This window comes from Vigna unguiculata, chromosome 2 (genome assembly GCF_037176805.1).
Source record: "Vigna unguiculata cultivar grain cowpea cultivar isolate G323 ecotype 2 chromosome 2, ASM3717680v1, whole genome shotgun sequence".
NCBI lineage: Eukaryota > Viridiplantae > Streptophyta > Magnoliopsida > Fabales > Fabaceae > Vigna > Vigna unguiculata.
The window spans coordinates 31,817,259-31,834,982 of NC_140793.1; the positions used below are offsets into that span (position 1 = coordinate 31,817,259).

The 17,724-nt window shown below is 31.7% G+C and overlaps 2 protein-coding genes across 2 annotated transcripts; both read right to left on the reverse strand.

The window, feature by feature from the left end:
* Nucleotides 1-2,239: 2,239 nt before the first annotated feature.
* On the reverse strand, nt 2,240-5,615 carry LOC114173214 (sulfite exporter TauE/SafE family protein 3-like). Its single transcript, XM_028057474.2, has 12 exons — nt 5,287-5,615; nt 4,976-5,135; nt 4,691-4,891; nt 4,504-4,568; nt 4,368-4,410; nt 4,011-4,060; nt 3,829-3,915; nt 3,656-3,706; nt 3,072-3,293; nt 2,887-2,980; nt 2,660-2,800; nt 2,240-2,556 (listed from the first exon to the last, which is right to left on the reverse strand). The coding sequence occupies exons 1-12, from the start codon at nt 5,503-5,505 to the stop codon at nt 2,474-2,476; spliced, it is 1,416 nt and encodes a 471-aa protein (XP_027913275.2). The 5' UTR covers nt 5,506-5,615; the 3' UTR covers nt 2,240-2,473.
* Nucleotides 5,616-10,302: 4,687 nt separating this feature from the next.
* U1-70K (U1 small nuclear ribonucleoprotein-70K) lies at nt 10,303-14,875 on the reverse strand. Its single transcript, XM_028052499.2, has 10 exons — nt 14,568-14,875; nt 14,326-14,440; nt 14,162-14,241; nt 13,568-13,643; nt 13,420-13,484; nt 13,277-13,339; nt 11,877-11,958; nt 11,644-11,806; nt 11,383-11,442; nt 10,303-11,212 (listed from the first exon to the last, which is right to left on the reverse strand). Exons 1-10 carry the CDS (start codon nt 14,679-14,681, stop codon nt 10,597-10,599), a joined length of 1,434 nt encoding a protein of 477 aa, XP_027908300.2. The 5' UTR covers nt 14,682-14,875; the 3' UTR covers nt 10,303-10,596.
* Nucleotides 14,876-17,724: the final 2,849 nt, after the last annotated feature.

Genomic DNA, 17,724 nt, shown 5'->3' on the forward strand with positions numbered 1-17,724 from the left:
TTTTGGCGATATTTACCGTGAAAACCCACTGTGTGTGGAAAACCTATAAGGCTAGAAAAGAGTATGGTCATTTATTGAGAGTGGCCCATGTTGTAGGAAGTGCTAACCAGCGGTGTGTTGGTTCCCAAATTCCGTGAAAAGAGGTGACGCGTGCTGTAGTTGGCAACGTTTTGGTGGTTCGTAGCCTCCTCTTCCATTTTCGAATTCAATTTTTCGGGAAAGTAATTAATGGTCAAATTCGTATATTACATATAATTGTCGTCTTTCTCGTGAAATTTGATATAGATCAAGGAATAATACGGTCTAATAAAAGAATAATTTAATTAAGTTTTTAATAAATTTTAATATTTTTTACTTTGATAATATTATTTTATATTTACAACAAAATCTTACACTTTTTAAATAAGTGATGGTAAGATGGTTAAAATTGAAATTATGTCATACTTATTTTTTATCATGATATAAATTATTAAAATGAAACCAATTCATTTGTTAATATTTAAAGCATCTGAATGTAGTTTTCTAATTTCATCAGGTGAAGTTTTTGAAATTCAATTCTTAAATTTTAAATTTAATTGGATTTGGATAAAGAGATTAACCTTCACATAGCCAGATGCAAGTTAGGAGATGAGAAGAGATGCAAGTTAGGATCGTCTTAATTGAGTTTTTGTTTTAATTCAAGGTGGAGTAGAAAAAAAAACTTAATTTTTATTTGGGTTTGAATTTTATTTTAATTAAAATCTCATTTATTCATCGATCTTGGTTAGGTTTTATTCTAATTGAAACTAAGTCAATTAAGAAGTGAATGGTGTGGCAAAAAAATATCTTTAATTTTTTAATTTAGTTTGAATTTTATTTTAATTTAAAAACCTATTCACCAAGAAAGAATATGGGTAAAAAAATGTATTTTAATTGCATTAATTTTTAATTGATGGTGTCGGAAATTTTGTAATTACATTAAATTGTAATTAGATTAGAAAAAAGGTGAGTTTTAATTACATTAATTTTTAATTGGATGATGATACGTGTATGTTTTTAATTGTATTAAATTTTAATTAAGTTTAAGTTTTATTTGAATTTAATTTATTTAATTAAGAAGGTGAATAAGTGGTGTAATAGAATTTAAAACAAAAAAAATATAACACAATTTTTTTTTATTTTGAATATAGCAACTATTTTGTGATTATGTTTGTGATTTGAAAAAAAAAATTATTTCAATTCAATCGTAAAATCTTACAATTTAAAATTTGATTTTAACTCAATGTAAAAACTCAAAAGATGACAAGATAAAATAACATTAATGTAGTCAATTAATAAAGACATTAAACGACAAATATTAAATTATTAAAAAAATATAAAAAAAATTGAAACTCAATTGAAAACAAGTAAATCTATGAAAAACTTCAAAATTTAGTTTAATCGAACAAAACTATAACCTAATAAAACAAGTGCATTGATTAATACTTATACTGTTTTCATTTGAATGATAAACAAAATTACTATACAACACAAAAGCACACTACCATCTGTACACTTCAGCGAGTTAGTTTGAGAATCTTAACATGTAGAATTTACAAACTCTCATTTTCTTAATCTCAAATTTCGACCATAATGGATTCTTAAATTTACCTGAGGATGAATTAATTTTTAAACGAGATACATGAAAATGAGTTATTTGTTTTATTTGGCCAAATAAATAAACTAATAGTACAAAAAATATTTGAAATTGACAGTTAAAAGCATTTTGTTTATTATTAAACTTTTTATTTAAAAAATAAAAAATGCTTGATAATATACATACATACATAAAATTAATTATTATTTAATTATTTATTATATTTTTTTTATTAAAACATGTGACATATAATTTTTTATATTGGTTTAAATTTATATCATTTGGCTCTAATACTACTTGTATTAGGTCTATAGAGAAAGTTTTATTGAAAAGATAAATACGAATGAGACTTAAGTTCAACCACATAAAATATTGACACTATTTTTCATCAAATTTTTTAAAATAATAAATTTATGGGTCTTTATTTTTATACAATCTTTCTGTTTTTAATCGATGTGAAGTTAAAGTGAGAGTTAGATTCGTATCGTTACGAAATCATTATCGGTCTAGCTTCAATCTTGGGTTTATTAAAACAATCAAATGTGAATCGATGTCGTTCAATATTTAACGTAGACAAATCTGGGTGGATTACACGTGTTCACTTTCATCAAAGGCACAAACCAATAAAATAGCAAAGCCAAAATTTTATTTTCATCATTCATAGCCCATGATATGTCAGATGTGCTGTCTAAATGATCAGAGAATATATATCCCAGTGCTTTGTTTTCGTGGCACATGATTTTTCAGAAACCAAAGTGAAATGCTTGACATCAACATTGAGATAAAGGAAAATAAGATACAAAACACAATCTTCTCGTTGCTCGAATTAAATGGACCGTTTGAATAATGTTAGGAACTCTAATAAGACGCACAGAGATCTTCAAAGCCCATATACTCGTGTTTTTCTATCTTCTCAATTATGTTCTCAATTCCCACTCCACCTGTGATACATATACATAACACGGGAAATGGGCATTAAAATTTAGAACAAACGCATTGGTGAAACAAAAATCTATGTATTCAAATTAAAATCACAGAAAGTACCTAAACTTAGTGCGCTGATGAAAATGGTCAGTGCTAGTATGAAGATGATAATGGATGCTCGCCCAAGAACTACAATTACCTTTCTCACCACATGCTGACCAGTGAAAGCAGCTAAGGTTGCAACCAGAGCAAAGTAGGAAGCTGAAGCAGAGAAGTTAAATTAATAAAATTATTAATTGCTTCAGTACACATTTTTATAGCAAATTTTTTCTTTTACTGCGATTTACCATACGGTACTGGGAAACGATCCAACAAGTAGTATTGCACCACTGACATGGAGGATGAAAAAACCATAGCAAAAGTTGATGTGGCACTTGCTACCTGCAATAGAAAGAATAAATCTTCAATAATCGAAGTTGTGTTTTAGTTGTGATTGTTCTTGGGAGATTCTTAAGAATGGTGAAGAGGGTACCTGAGGAGGAATTCCCAATTCCAGAAACAATGGTCCCAAAATGAATCCACCTCCTAGACCAAGCAATCCTCCAACCATACCAGCCATTATTCCAGTGGAACAGTAGAGACAGATCTGATGAATCTTCCAATGGGTAATTTCCTTTCCCTTTGATGCAATCACTCTAGTTCCTTTGTACAAGCCTATGGCTTCAAAAAGTGTAACAGAGATCGCAATAGGAACCTTGAATGGGCAAATCAAACATCACTTAGTTTTTGTCGTGTCATGGTATTTATTATTTTGCAGAAAGTTACACAGCAAAAAGCTAAGATTTGTTGTTTGATGGTTGATAACTAATTTGATACTGTGCTTCTAAGTAGGTCTTTGGGAAGAACGGTTATGCATGCTATATGTTACAATTTTTTTATTAACGTTAGCATTAAGCAATCAGTGTTTATTGTAATCTAGTTTCATTTGTGCCTTTTAACCCAATTTGTTTCATTTGTCTTATTCACAGATTCTTATAACCATAAAACCAAATGATTTTATACTGCAGAAACTCATCTGATGTGCAGTATCCAAATATGTAACAGAAGATATCTTACCTGCAAGAAATTAACAACCCAGAACTGGATGGAGCAGGGCTTGCTGTATTCCTGCACAGAAATGCATTTACTAGACACAAATTAGTAAATATTAAACAGTGAAACTCATATGCAGCATGTTTTTGATTAAGGAATCAGAAAATTAAACCGTGTGTAATAAAAAGTTTGATTACCTTAACAATCTGAACAATGAAAAAGGCCACCCAGACATATACTAGGAGTGATAGTTCTTTCCAATATATGTTTTTTAGTAAAGGAGCCTGCATGTGCACGTGAAAATTTGGTCCAGTGAATAAAGTTAGATGAATCATGAATCGAACACAGTGGAAATGACTTGAAAAAACCTTGAGATTACCTCCTCGAACAGTGAATCAGTTGGACCACTTGGTATTGACTTGTAGTCATCTGTAATAAAAGGTTTACAAGTTACAACAGTGAATGTCGAAGAGATTTGAAATCATCTTCCACACATACTTGCTGAAGGGTTTTTTCTTATGAATTGTTAGATTTACAAAAAGTTTTCACAGGAAAGACGCAACATCAATAACACTTGAACTTAATCACATAAGACATTGATATCATTTGTAACCCAAAATTTTAAGACAATAAGTTTATGGGTCTTTATCTTTATATAGTACTCTACTTTCTATTTTTAGCAAATGTGAATAGGATTTTTAACCTAAATATCATAATCAGGTTTATAGGTGCTTACCACCAGGTTCTGGTTCTGCTTGTTGCAGCAGTTTGGATGCTTCCTGAAAGTTAAGTAACGTATTATTCATACAATTATTTTGAAGGGGTGAGACTCAACTTCAAAATTTTCAGGAAGTATAATAAGGCGAGTTTACCTTCTTTGCAATTGTTTCCTTTTTCCATGTATCTATGCCTTTGTATGTAGCTTTTGATGATGTGGCTGATACCGATTATTTCCAAATTAGCATTAGCATTAGCAACCAAGAAAAATATAAATAATCACACATGCATAAAACATAAATAAACAGACAAATGTTAAGAATGTTGCTCTATAGTTATTACCTACGAATAAGATGATAAGCAAAACTGTGACCATCCAATCAGCAAACATGACATTGCATATAACACCAATGCTTATTCCTAACATCAGCATAGGCTGAAAGATCAAAGCCAGGTCATAGTCTATGAGGGGCATGTCCAGTGTTGGGTGTCTGAGCCTCAGATTGTAGTACACAGTTGATATTGATGCACCCATTATCATACCTGAGGTTATGAAATCAAAGCTGTGACATGAACAATCCAAAAACCTAATTTTGAAATTAACCAAACTAGATTATAGATACTAACACTTAGAAATGGCCGTTGAAGACTTGGGATCAAAGCCAATGATCAAAGCGAGCATAGGAACAAAAATTCCTCCACCTCCTACCCCTCCAACGCTTCCCAATGCAGCTCCCGAAAATCCAATGATGGATCCTACTATAATTCTCCAACCAAATTTCATGTTCTGCTCTACCACCACCAGCACAATGCATGCACATTTCAGATTGTAGAAACACAACATTGCAAGGAAAAACAAAAAACAAAGTACTATGCTTTATAATGTATGCTACATATGTTGCTCATTATGTATGTATCTATGTGTTTGATGAACTCACCGGCCAAACAGGTTCGTAGGAAGACTTTCCATCTTCCCACAAGAAATTTGCAATGGCTTTCAGAACTCCTTGTCTCTCTTTCTTACCATCATTTCCTGTTTCTTTTTCTTTCAACATTCTATCTGCTAAACTGACACTGCAGATCATAGTAAGAATACATAAGACAAGCCATGTTGCTGCAACAATCGAACAAGTTTTGCTTTTCACTAATGTAGCCATGTATTCAAGGTTAGAATAAACTATGTTCCTTAGTTTTTTCTCCCTTTGCTTCAACAACTATAGCTGAGGAAGGAAATTGTGAAAATTGAAGAGTGTACCACCATCTTGTGTTTATATAATTATATATATATATATAAATATCTTCAGCCACTTTGGTAAATTTTTTTTTTAATTTCATTAAAGAAAAATCTTAGTTAGAGGTGCTTAATTTTGGTTTTTTACATGTTATTGCTTTCATACCAGTTTCCAAAACTCTATTTGTTGCGTATAGAATCTATAATAGTAGAAGATTCCTCTATAGTGCGTTTTATTTTCTTAAAATTGTATGGTCATTCAAAAGACAAAAATTTGTAGTAATTAAGTGTCTTTTGTTATTATTTTTTATCACAATCGGAAGGAAGGTTCATATAAAATGACAATACTAATTTAAAGGTACTACAAGACGAAACTCCAACCAAAAGCAAAATTTTTATCGTTATTGAAATGCATTATGAACAATTTGGGTGGTTTTGGTTCGTACAAATCGTGCTCGTGTTATTACACTGTTGTGGGACACCGATTATTTCGCTAGAAATCTTTTAAAATATGTTAAAAGATATTAGTGCAGAAAGAGTCAGGGATAATAATTAGATTATAATTTGTTTTTATATTTTGACGTTTTATCAATTCTGCAATATTGAAAATTAAAGTTACCTTTTTTTAATGTCAGGAGATTATGGCAATGTAAAGAACACGAAAATTGAAACAGTAGATTCACCACTTAAAAAACAAATTAAATTAGTACCTTCACAATATCTAACGTCAATAACAAGCCAATCGTTCCGGAGGAAGCTTCATGAAAGAACCATTCATATTAATTGTTTTTTTATGCTTTATATTTCGATTTCTTAAAATATTTTGGAATGATGAAAAAGAGTGAAACAAAAATGGATAATTTAAATTGTATGTTGTCCTTTCGCTTCCATCTAATACTTCTATATTTTTAATATCCATTACATAATAGTTATACATTTGAACAATGATATTAACGTCCAAAAATTTTTATATACATTTGATACTTACTATTTTTCACTTTCTTTTTTTTTTATTTAAAATACTAACATTTATTTCTTTTATAACTCTTTTATTTCTATAATATATTCTCATATGGTTATTTTGGCGTAAAACAATATTTTTCTATACATTTCATAATATTAACAAAGAGGAACATAAAAAAGTTGATAAGTGCCAAAATATTGCGACTACTCAAGTGTAGTAGTTTTTGATAGTCGCAATTTTATTTTAGTTTGAGTTATTCTATAAAAAATCATGGTGTAGTATATGATAAGAACTTTACAAATAAGTACCAAATTAAAGAGATTGTGTTAATGTATATTTGAAGTTTAAGTTATATTTATTGGTTTTTTCCTCTTGTCTAGAAAAATGCTACTTATTAAAAAAGAGCGCAAAATGGTGGTATGAATAATGAAAATAGAAGAATTAAATATGTTTTTGGTTCCTCAAGTTTTAGTAAAATTTAGAATTAGTTCATCTTCAAACTTTTAATCAATTTAGTCCTTCATTTTTATAAATGCGTGAATTTAGTTATTTTAACCAAATTTTGTTAAGTTTATATGAAGTTTTTCATGATAGTATTTGAATTGTTTATACCGTTTGACACATTTTCGCTTCAATGTTAAATCACATATTATCATAAAACGCGTTTGAAATATTCAATAAACTTAATAAAATATTGTTAGAAAGACTAAATTCACATATCTCTAAAGATGAATGACTAAATTGGTCAAAAATTTCGAATAATAACTAATTCCAAATTCTAAAGATAAATGACTAAATTGGTCAAAATTTTTGAAGAATAACTAATTTCAGATTTCACTAAAACTTGAGGGAGAAAAACATATTTAACCCAAAATAGAATACAAAACCTCATAGATAATATAACACTCAAAAAAGATAACAAAATCTACAAACCTTGTAAGGAAAACAAACAAACCTACCCGTTTTAGGAAGCTTCATGTGACAACAATAACTAAGTCTTTTTTGAAAAGAAAACGTTAAATCATTAAAAAGTTTTTTCTACATTTGTTCTTTATTTGTTGGCGACCATTAAATAGTACAAGAAAGAGGTGAGATGTGTTTTTTTTTATTATTATTTGAAAAGAAGATAACAAAAATTGAAGATGAAGTACACAATTTTGTTATGAAATATGATTGGTGATTTAAAAGTAGAGAATGGTAGTCACAAAATAGTGATTTTAATGTTAAGATGATTGTATGAAAAAATTGGATATAATTGAGTAATGGGGAGAAGCATCCCAAGCTACCGTACACCCCTCCCAACCCAAGGATGGTAACAAAAAGAAAAAGGGTATAATTTGATTTTTTTTTAGATAAATAAGTATAAAATCTTCACTTATTTTAGTTTTTTAAAAATTAAAATTTTTCTCCTTCTCCTTCTAATTCCTTGATGATGTTGAAAAGGGGATAAAAATAATATTTTAATTCATCTATTTCTTCTTGCTAGTTTTCTAAACCAATTACATTTTTTATAAAATATCTCTCCTTCAATCCAACACTCTGTGATTATCATATCTAGTCTCATTTTGGCTTTAATTTTATTTTAATATTTAGTTTTGGTCTTTTTTTTTTATAAAGTAAACTTGTCAACTTATAATATTATTAGGAACTAAAAAGATATCTTAATTCTTATTTTATTTTAATATATGTGTGTTGGTTTAGGAACATTGTTAATAGCTGGCTAACTATTTTGCAACAAGTAACTTATTTATTTTTCAAAGAGCAGAAGGAAATAATAATTCCATATTATGTATTTTCATTTTTTAGAAGCTGCAGAGTTTTAATAACAGATAAGTTCTATTTGAATGTATCTTATACCTTTTATTTCTTTTTTATATCTTATATTTGTAACACTTGTTATTTTTATTCACACAAAATTTTACGGTTTGATTTTTTTTTTGTCTAGTCTAATTTGTTAATAAGTTTCTTAAATCGATTTATCCCCTACTTCTGTATTAACAACTAAAAATAGACTAATAATTACAAACAATAAAAGAAAAAGTACATTTAGTTTATTACTGAGAATTTTCCACCCTAATAAAATTATCTATGTAAATAAGATGTAAAAATTAATTAATGATACCAATAATATTTTTTTTAACAATTTTTAAATAAAAAATTAACGTCATTATAAATATATTGATGTTATTCAATAATTATGAATAAAATTTGTGTAACATTTATGTATGTTCTTTTTAACCTAAAGTTGTATATCATTAACTCGTAAATATTATCTTTTGTTGTTTTTTACTGTAAATAATTTTTTCATTTTTGCTTTAATATCTGAAGTAATATTCTCACATGTCATTTTTTTAACATAAAAAAAAAACGATTTGATAATTTTAGTGCAGTATGTGATGGCAGTAGGAGTTAATGAAGAAAGTCAATGGTAAAAACTAAGAAAAAAAGTGGAACTAAAACAATAAAACAAAAAAAAAAATTAAAAGAACCTTATATTATGGGATGAAAAGAAATGTTAATCAAACCTTGGTGACGCTTGTCTTCATTACATTAATTCCTTAATTTGGACATTGAACAGTGACTCAGCCCCTAGCCCCTACTACTCCATAATAAAAGACAAGTTGAATTGATATTCAACAACTGAACTGAATTAAATTTAAAAAACTGAATTATTTTTAATAAACATTGAACTGAAGTATTTTATTGGTTCAGTCTTTAACACCTGCTTTCATAGAAGTATTGCTGGTGATGTAAATTTGCTGCAGCAGCAAAGTAATAAAAAAAAAGAGTGAATACACGAACATTTAAAACGTTTGGAGCTTTTTGGAGCTTTTGCTTTGAACGCATCCGACTCGAAAGATCTAAACATGCATCGGTTAGGGCAATTAAATGTTTTGTGGAAACTCTTCTATCAGAACCATTTGCACAGTGCCTCTAAAGGTCTGAACAATTTATGTAGGATTATGCACAATTCGCAGTGACTACAAAGATCTGAAAATTTTGCTATATTCTGCAGTAAAGTGAAGGCAGTTTGGTTCGAACTAGCAATAAAGTGGATTCGAATTCAGTTTAATTTGTCCAAATTGTTTATTAGTTCAGTTCAAATAAAGTAAAAGTAAACTTTTTAGTTTCCTTCGATTCTCACGTAATTCAAGGCAGCTCAAGCTTTAGGTCTCTATTGTATTGCCGCAGCTTACTTGCTTGAGCTGTTTCATTCCTAACATACACTTCCCCTCGATGAAAAATAAAGTTCACAGTTAGCGGTGCACTCATAACAATTCTCCTCAGAAACTGCAAGAAGAAACATACAAAATGTATTCATTTCCGCGGCGTTAGCTTTCCAAATTCAAATGAAATCAAAGTAGCTAACTGTCAACTCCAATAAAATCATTTGGTTCGGTTTTAAGAATAAACCGAATCAAACGATGAACCTCAAATACTCATGGAAAGTCCTCTCACATAATAAGTAGTGTATTGAGATAAACCAATTATTTGGCATCCAACGTAAGAAAAATCTATAAGAAAACGGACCAATAATGTTGGAACTCTGTATTGTATACATAAGCTCCAATCATTTATAAGTGACCAAAGGAAACTTGGAAGCCGAAAAATTGTTTCCTAAAAAAAAACAGAAAATCCTGTGTTTCACTTCCCAAAAATGTCAGAAGAAAACAACACAAATCCAAAGATAGATAACAACATTTGATGTCCAAGTCCACAGAAAACTTGGAAGCCGCACAAATTGTTTCCAATAAAAAATGAACCAGAAAATCCTATGTTGATTTCATAAAATGTCAGAAGAAAACAACACAAAGCTCAAAACAAAATACCAACACTAGATGTCCAAGTCCACGTTCACAAACAGAAGCAAACGACTCGAAAGATGCAGTATTCAAGTTTTCAAATATGGATAGCAGCGGCTACTGTGTCCTTTTTATGGCGCAATGATCACACAACAATTACCAGGGACCAGGAGTGGACAGCAAGATCAGAAGTAAACATAGCCAAATGATGAATATTACCAATAAAGTCGACATATACGGTGCCCAATTCCTAGTAATCATACTCCCGGGAATGAGATCTCTCTGAGCGACGATATTCACGGTCTGTACCATGACTTTTCTCCTTTTCATGTGATTCAGATGTTGCACGTCCTACATGGTAGTCATCTTCCATCCTATCATGGTCATGGTACTGATTGTAATGATCACCACGGTCATCTCCATGATGGTAGTCATACTGCTCAGGGTCATGATCAGGGTCAGCATGTCGACGTCCATGCTCATACTGGCTATGCCTACCACGATCATCCTCAGGCTCATAGTCACGGTTCCTTTCTCCATGTTGGTCCCTCTCATGTTTAGATTCCACACGATCATATTCAGACTCCCTATCACGTGAACGCCGATCAGTGTCCCCGACATCATAATCTCTATCCCTTTCACGGTGTCGATCACGGTCCCTATCCCTGTCACGATCCCTTGCCCTATCTCGATCACGTCCACGATCTCTATCTCTATCCCTATCCCTGTCTCTTGTCCTGTCTCTGTCTCTGTGGTGTCTATCCTCTCTATAATCACGATCCCTGACCCTTTCATGAGAATGCTCCCGTGATCGCTCCCGATCTCTATCTCTATCCCTACCTTTTTCACGTGATATTTCCCTGTCCCTAAATGATCTCAGCCAACAGTAATTAAAATAAGTGACTTGCGAAATATACTATGAAAGAACATAATTTAAAAGTTCAGAATTTACGAACATCAGTTAATGCAGGAAAACAACATAACATTCTCAAGTATGAAACAATTGTTTGTATGGAAATCATTTGATGTTCCTTACCTATCACCATGTCGGTCCTCTCGCGCTCTTGGTTCTTCAGAACGGGATTGTTGTTGCTCCCTGAAAATTGAAATGAAGTCATTTTCCCTTCAACGGAAAAACAAAGCACATAACAAATTATCAACAGTACATAACCCGTTCAACAAAGAAACAACAGTCAATAGAAGTTTAATTTCTGTCAGTTACCCTAGTGCAGGTTATTTGAAAAAGACAATGATAACAGTGCCAATTACTAAAAGGATTGAAGTTAGACTGATCAACCTCCCAGAATGCCGTTGATTAACCTCTTCACCCCCAACTCTAGTAGTACCAAGCCCACCACCCAGGCGGCGAGGTCTCCAATTTGGAACAGTCCTCCCACGCTCAACATCAACGAGCACCCTTCTACCATCAATTTTCCTACCATCAGCCTGTTTGTAAGCAGCTGCAAAATGAATCACGGATGTGAATTTAAAGCCATATTAAAATGAACATATTAACTAATCTTTGTCAACCTTTCATGTCTCTTGTATGCAGAAACTCAATGAAAGCATAACCCTTGGGCTTATTAGTCTCTTTGTCAGCAACTAATCGAACCTATACCATAAGAAAATTGAAAAAAGACCAGTCAGAAAAGAAAATTTTGGACTTCAGCTGCAAAGAAAATATAATAAACAACACTCCCTCACTTCAGAATTGACATTACTACCAAAAAAAGGACTAATGGTATATTCTTAAATGGCACGGCAGACAGGCACTGTGCCTAATTAGCCGTGCTCACCTTTAAATCACACAGCTCCCATCGAGAGATGAATCACCACCAGCAATAGTTGCAGAAAAACTGATGTATTTGGGGCCAATTAACCAGTTGGTGACTAGTTCCCCTTACCAGGGATATTATTTTTAAAATAAAAAACAACTATAGGTAATATAGAAAATACCATGACATCTTCTCAATTGCTGATTTGTTTTTGATAGATACTCTAGCCTCGGCCAAGAATAAAGTTTAGCAACATCAAAAACATACTAGCTAAGAAATTAAACAGAAGAGGAAAAGAATGTGATACTCCCAATGTATTTTACCCAGTGCAGAAAATAACAGAAGTCAGTCTCCTTTTCTTGCTTGAAAACAAAGGCCAAAAGGAACGGGGGACATCACTGCTCTGCTCAACTAAATGTTCAGTTAACAGCAGATGGAAGCACTTGAACTTGAGTCCAGATTGGTTGAAATTTTAGAACAATTTACCATTTGCAGAATAAGAAGTCCACACCCTTACCATGGATGTATTTTTAGATACTATACCTACTGCTAGCATAATTCCTAGATAGACCCATACCCTAAGAAGATCTCTAGATCCACATAAATTAACAGAGGAACTAAGTCGAAACTAATAAAAGAAACCAATACAGGAAATCCATTCTATGGTAATTAGTGGTGCCACTAAAATACAGTTGTTACCATTGCAAAGTCACTCACCATCATTGATGATAAATTTAATGAGGAAAATGCGTAATTTGTATCCTAAAATCTTTGGACAGAACAGGATAATAGTTATGCATGATTGATTAGCATCGTGACAAGCTATACAGTTCAACAATCAAGTTAGCAATGATAACCAACTGGTTTACTGATGTACACAGTACAAAATCACATTCTCCATATAATCATACCTTGAAATTAATAGCTGGTCAACAACAAGATTAATCAATATGCATGTCCAATTTTAAAAAATATTATAAAAATAGCTTGAATTTTGTTGTTCAAGGTATATATAGATATACATTTAGAATTATGTAATTGATAAAGACATTTTGAAGGTTGGTAAAATATACATAACTTATGAAAACAGAAGATAACTAAGAAACTATGAATGAGCTCTTACCAAATACCCTTGGGGATATTCAAAATACCTACCCGTTTGATTGGACCATATGACTCAAACTCCCTTTTGATTCTGCTTTCAGTGGTCTCGTAACTCTGTTTGAAGATAGCAACAATAAGTTATACATATGCTGCTAAAGTGGAAAACCAATACTACATTAGAAAATCCAACTTACAAGTTTAGCCACAAACAATGTCTTGTATGGATCTCCAGACACATTTGGATCATTATGTGGATCATCTGCAAAGCAGCCAATATAAGAATGACATCCAGAGAACATAAATAAAGACATATTAACATATTCACAATAAGAGACTAATCACATTTCTCAAGCTCTTCAGCAGCCTTTGCAGCTCCCTTTTCTAGTCTTAGCTTGTGTATTCTGGCTCTTTTTTGTGCCTACACCAGCAAAATGGATCAAAACCATGATCTAAAATAATTTTTCTGCCGTCTAACACCTAGTCTAGAATGATTTTTCAAAACACTACCACAAACCACACAAATTTACCACACAGAAAAGATCAAGAAGGCAAGGAAATATAAAATGATTACTCCACAAAGTAACCATGCATTTAAAACCTAAACCATACATCATAAGCAACGAATGGATCGAATTTATTCAAACCATGCACTCTTAACACTCAATTAAATCTGTCCCAGCACTCCACATTAACATTTGTTACAAAATAATCATCATGGAAATTTTCCATCTCAAGCTCTCGGTGAAGCAATAGACTAATCACAGACACCATTCAGAAGAAGGCTCAACCTTCACACTGCCTTCTTCAATTTCAGAGTAGAAGCGAAGCTTCCCAATCAAAATAATAAGCTTCAACAATAATCAAACGCTTGCACAAAGTAAATAAAACATGCACACATAAACCACTTATCAGAAACGAAAATGAACGAAACAGTACAGGAGTTTCGGTTTCTGGAACAGGTGGAGCGTATTCTGGATCCCCAGGCTCAGCAAATTTGGTCACAAATTGTGCCATCCCTTGAAAAGTGTAAGAGAAACATATCAATTAATATGAACAAAACACAAAAATAGAACCAACGCAAACGGAAGCGTTTACAAAACCTGTCAACGGTGGACATTTCCGTTTCTCCGGCGGCGGTTTGTATTCCAAGGGAGGCCTGGGCTCGAAGAGCTTCAGCAGGTTCGCTGTGAGACCAGTCGGATGACTCTGTCCAATCTGAATCTCCGATACATAACAAAAACACGGGAATTAGATAAGCATAACAAACCCTAGCTAAGGTCACGAATCGAAAATTGGTATTGAGAAAAGAGAAATTGGAAGAGAAGATTGAGGAGGAAGAGACCAGTTTGAGCTGAAGGACGTTGGAACGGTTCTGGGCTTTGGTGCGGGCCTGAACGGCGGCGTTTTGGTTGCGCATGAAGGCATCGTTGTTGTTGTTGTTGTTGAAGTCCCCCATGGGATTGCGCAGATGAGAGTGTGGTGTGATGTGAGGGTATGAAAAACCAAATCAGAGAGACGAATGCATGTAATATAAGAAGAAGATCCGATCCAACTTCTGCCCCGCCCCGTTGGATGAAAGATCGAACGGTACCGGGATCTTGCTACTTTCTTCTCACTGCCTCCGCTCTCGGTTATTTATATCCACTTCCAGGTATGGTAGGGTTTTATGTTCAATTTTATATTTTAGACTATTCAATACATAAATGTATACCGGGGTTGCATAACAGCGATAATAAATATTTCACTTTTTAAAATATTTTTCTGATTTTTTTTAATGCGTCACTAAAATATAAAGTAGTTAATTTTGTTTTTGTAAGACAGTACGGATAAATGTTTAATTAGTTGGATGATACTCACTTTTATTTATTTGTATTAATTTGATATTTTTTTTAAAAAATATGTTAATTGAATTCCAACTTTTAAAATGACTTATAAAATTAATTATTTAATTATTATATTTATATTAAAATTTAGTAGTAAAAGTCATCAATAAAATTATCGGTGTTAATAATTTTTTTTTTTTAAAAAAGATTTAATTGAAACATTTTTTCAAAAATTGTGATTCAATTGACATGTTTTTAAGAGTGAGTATCAAAATGACATATCCAAACGAGGGTGAGTATTACCCAACTAATTAAAACTACAGAGAAATTAATAATCTTTTATTCGAGGGAAAAAATATCACTCATTTTTTTTTTTACTTTTTTCAATTATTTTGGAACAAAGAAAGTATATTTAAGAGACATTTGTACTTGTAAATCTTAATTTCTATTCTAATAGATAATCCTGAAGATACTTGGGTAAAATAATTATTTTCAAGTAATTAAAATGTGTAATAAATAAATGTTTTCAGACATATAAGTGATATTTTAATGTTATAATAAATGATTTATGATGAATATTATATTGAACCATGTCATATGATTCGTGGTAGATTATTTTCTCTACCAGTTATAAGAGGTGTTGTTTGTATTCTTCTATTTTTTTAAGCATAAAAATTTCTATAAAATATGAATTGACATTAAAATTATCCGTCTTCTCTTATAGTTTTTGAAAAATACAGGTACTTTTTTAGATTTGTCTTTAACAGTGAATTATTCAGAAAATTCTAACTCAATTCATTACATGACTCATTTTTAATTTATATTATCATTTCTGTTGATCATAGTTTAAATTTAGTAGAAACACAACACCAGTCCATGCACCTTATTTACTGTGGAATAGAAAATCGCCTACTACACAAACAATAAATAGTACTATCTTTAACTCCACATTCCTTTAACTCCACATTCTTTATCTTGAGAGTTTGATACGAACTTAACAAGATGCAGACTTATAGAATTTTAATGATTGTGATAATATGAGAGATATAAAAGATATGTTATAGAAAGAACTTGTGATAATGTTAATTTTTACCATTATCCAAGTTATGTTTCATTAGCAAAATCATCTCTTCTAAAGCTTTCAACCTACTTAATCCTCAACTTTACCTTACTTTTGTAAATAAATACATTGTGGGTTAGATTGATCTAAAAATACCACTAATCCTCATTTTTTGAGTCCTTTTTGTAGATTGGAAGCTTTGCTCCAAAAGTCCAGACAAATGAGTAACCCGAAATAGCAAGGAGAAGAGCAAAAATATCAACAAGAAGCGCCCGACAACACAGAGACAGCGCCAGGCGCAACCGACCGCCAGCGTCAGGCACCAGACAAGCGCCAGCCAGGCGCCACTGCTTGCCACCGCTGGGCGGTAGCGGGAAGACTTGCCGCCTGGCGGTGAGACCCTTCCGCCAAGCGCCAGTTTTTGCTGATGTGGCAAGTTGGCTCTTTTTCTTCTGTTTTCGCGAGGAGAAACGCATCTTTGGCATTTTGGAGGCACGAAGAACGCATTTGGAGAGCTTGGAGGAGTGTTAGGGCTTGTGGGAACAACTCCATCTTCCTCTTTGTATCTCTTTCTCTTCCATCTCTTTTATTTGCAAGCTTGAGCTCTCCATGACAAGGGAGAGCTAAACCCATTTTTGTTGGGGTTAGATGTAGCCACGAAACTCTTGTGTAAATGCAAATGTTTTGATTATATATATGACTCTTTCATTAATTGCTAGTCTTCTTATTTCTTCACTTAAAGCTTGCATTGATTTAGCCATCTCTTGCATGATTTTTGGTTCATTGGGTGTGGAAATATCTTTTGAAACCTAGATTTGGAATAAGAAAACTCAATGGAGCTTGTACCTAGGAATGAGGCTTGACCCATTGGTTGTCTTAAACCTTAGTGCATAAAGCAAAATTCTTATTAAGAGTTCAAAGAATTGACTTTTAATAGGAAAATTTAGGCTCAATCCATTAAGGAATTAGGGTTTGAGTAAAATTGTGGGTTGACATTAGCATATTAATGAAGAGGATGTTAAATTGTAGTTGCATGAGAGCATTGTAGTTGCATGAGAGCATAGTTGGTGAATTCTAACCCTGGCAATATCAAATCATTTCATTTCTAATCTTTTCCATTCACTAAGTGTCTTTAACTTCCAAAGTTCAATTTTAATTATTTATGCAAAATTTAATTTCATACAAAAATCCAAATTATGAATTTATTCATTAGTTTAAATTAGTCACTAATTACGCAAGTATTTAGTATACACGAGTCTCTTGGGAAACGATATCCCGATCTTACCAGTTACTACTTGCGTGACTTAGTACACTTGCCAAAGTCCTAACAACTTGTTATTTTACTTATATATATATATATATATATATATATATATATATATATATATATATATATATATATATATATATATATACAAAATATAAAATCAAACAACTTTACAACTCTACGTGATTTGTTTTTGAATGATATTCAATTATGTAAAATGTAGATTGAAACATCACTTAAGTAAACTCTTCATATTCAATGATATAAACATGAGTAAATATTCAACTTAATCTTAAAAATTCAAAATTGTCAAATAGATTCCTAAAATTTTTCTATGTAAATAAGTTTT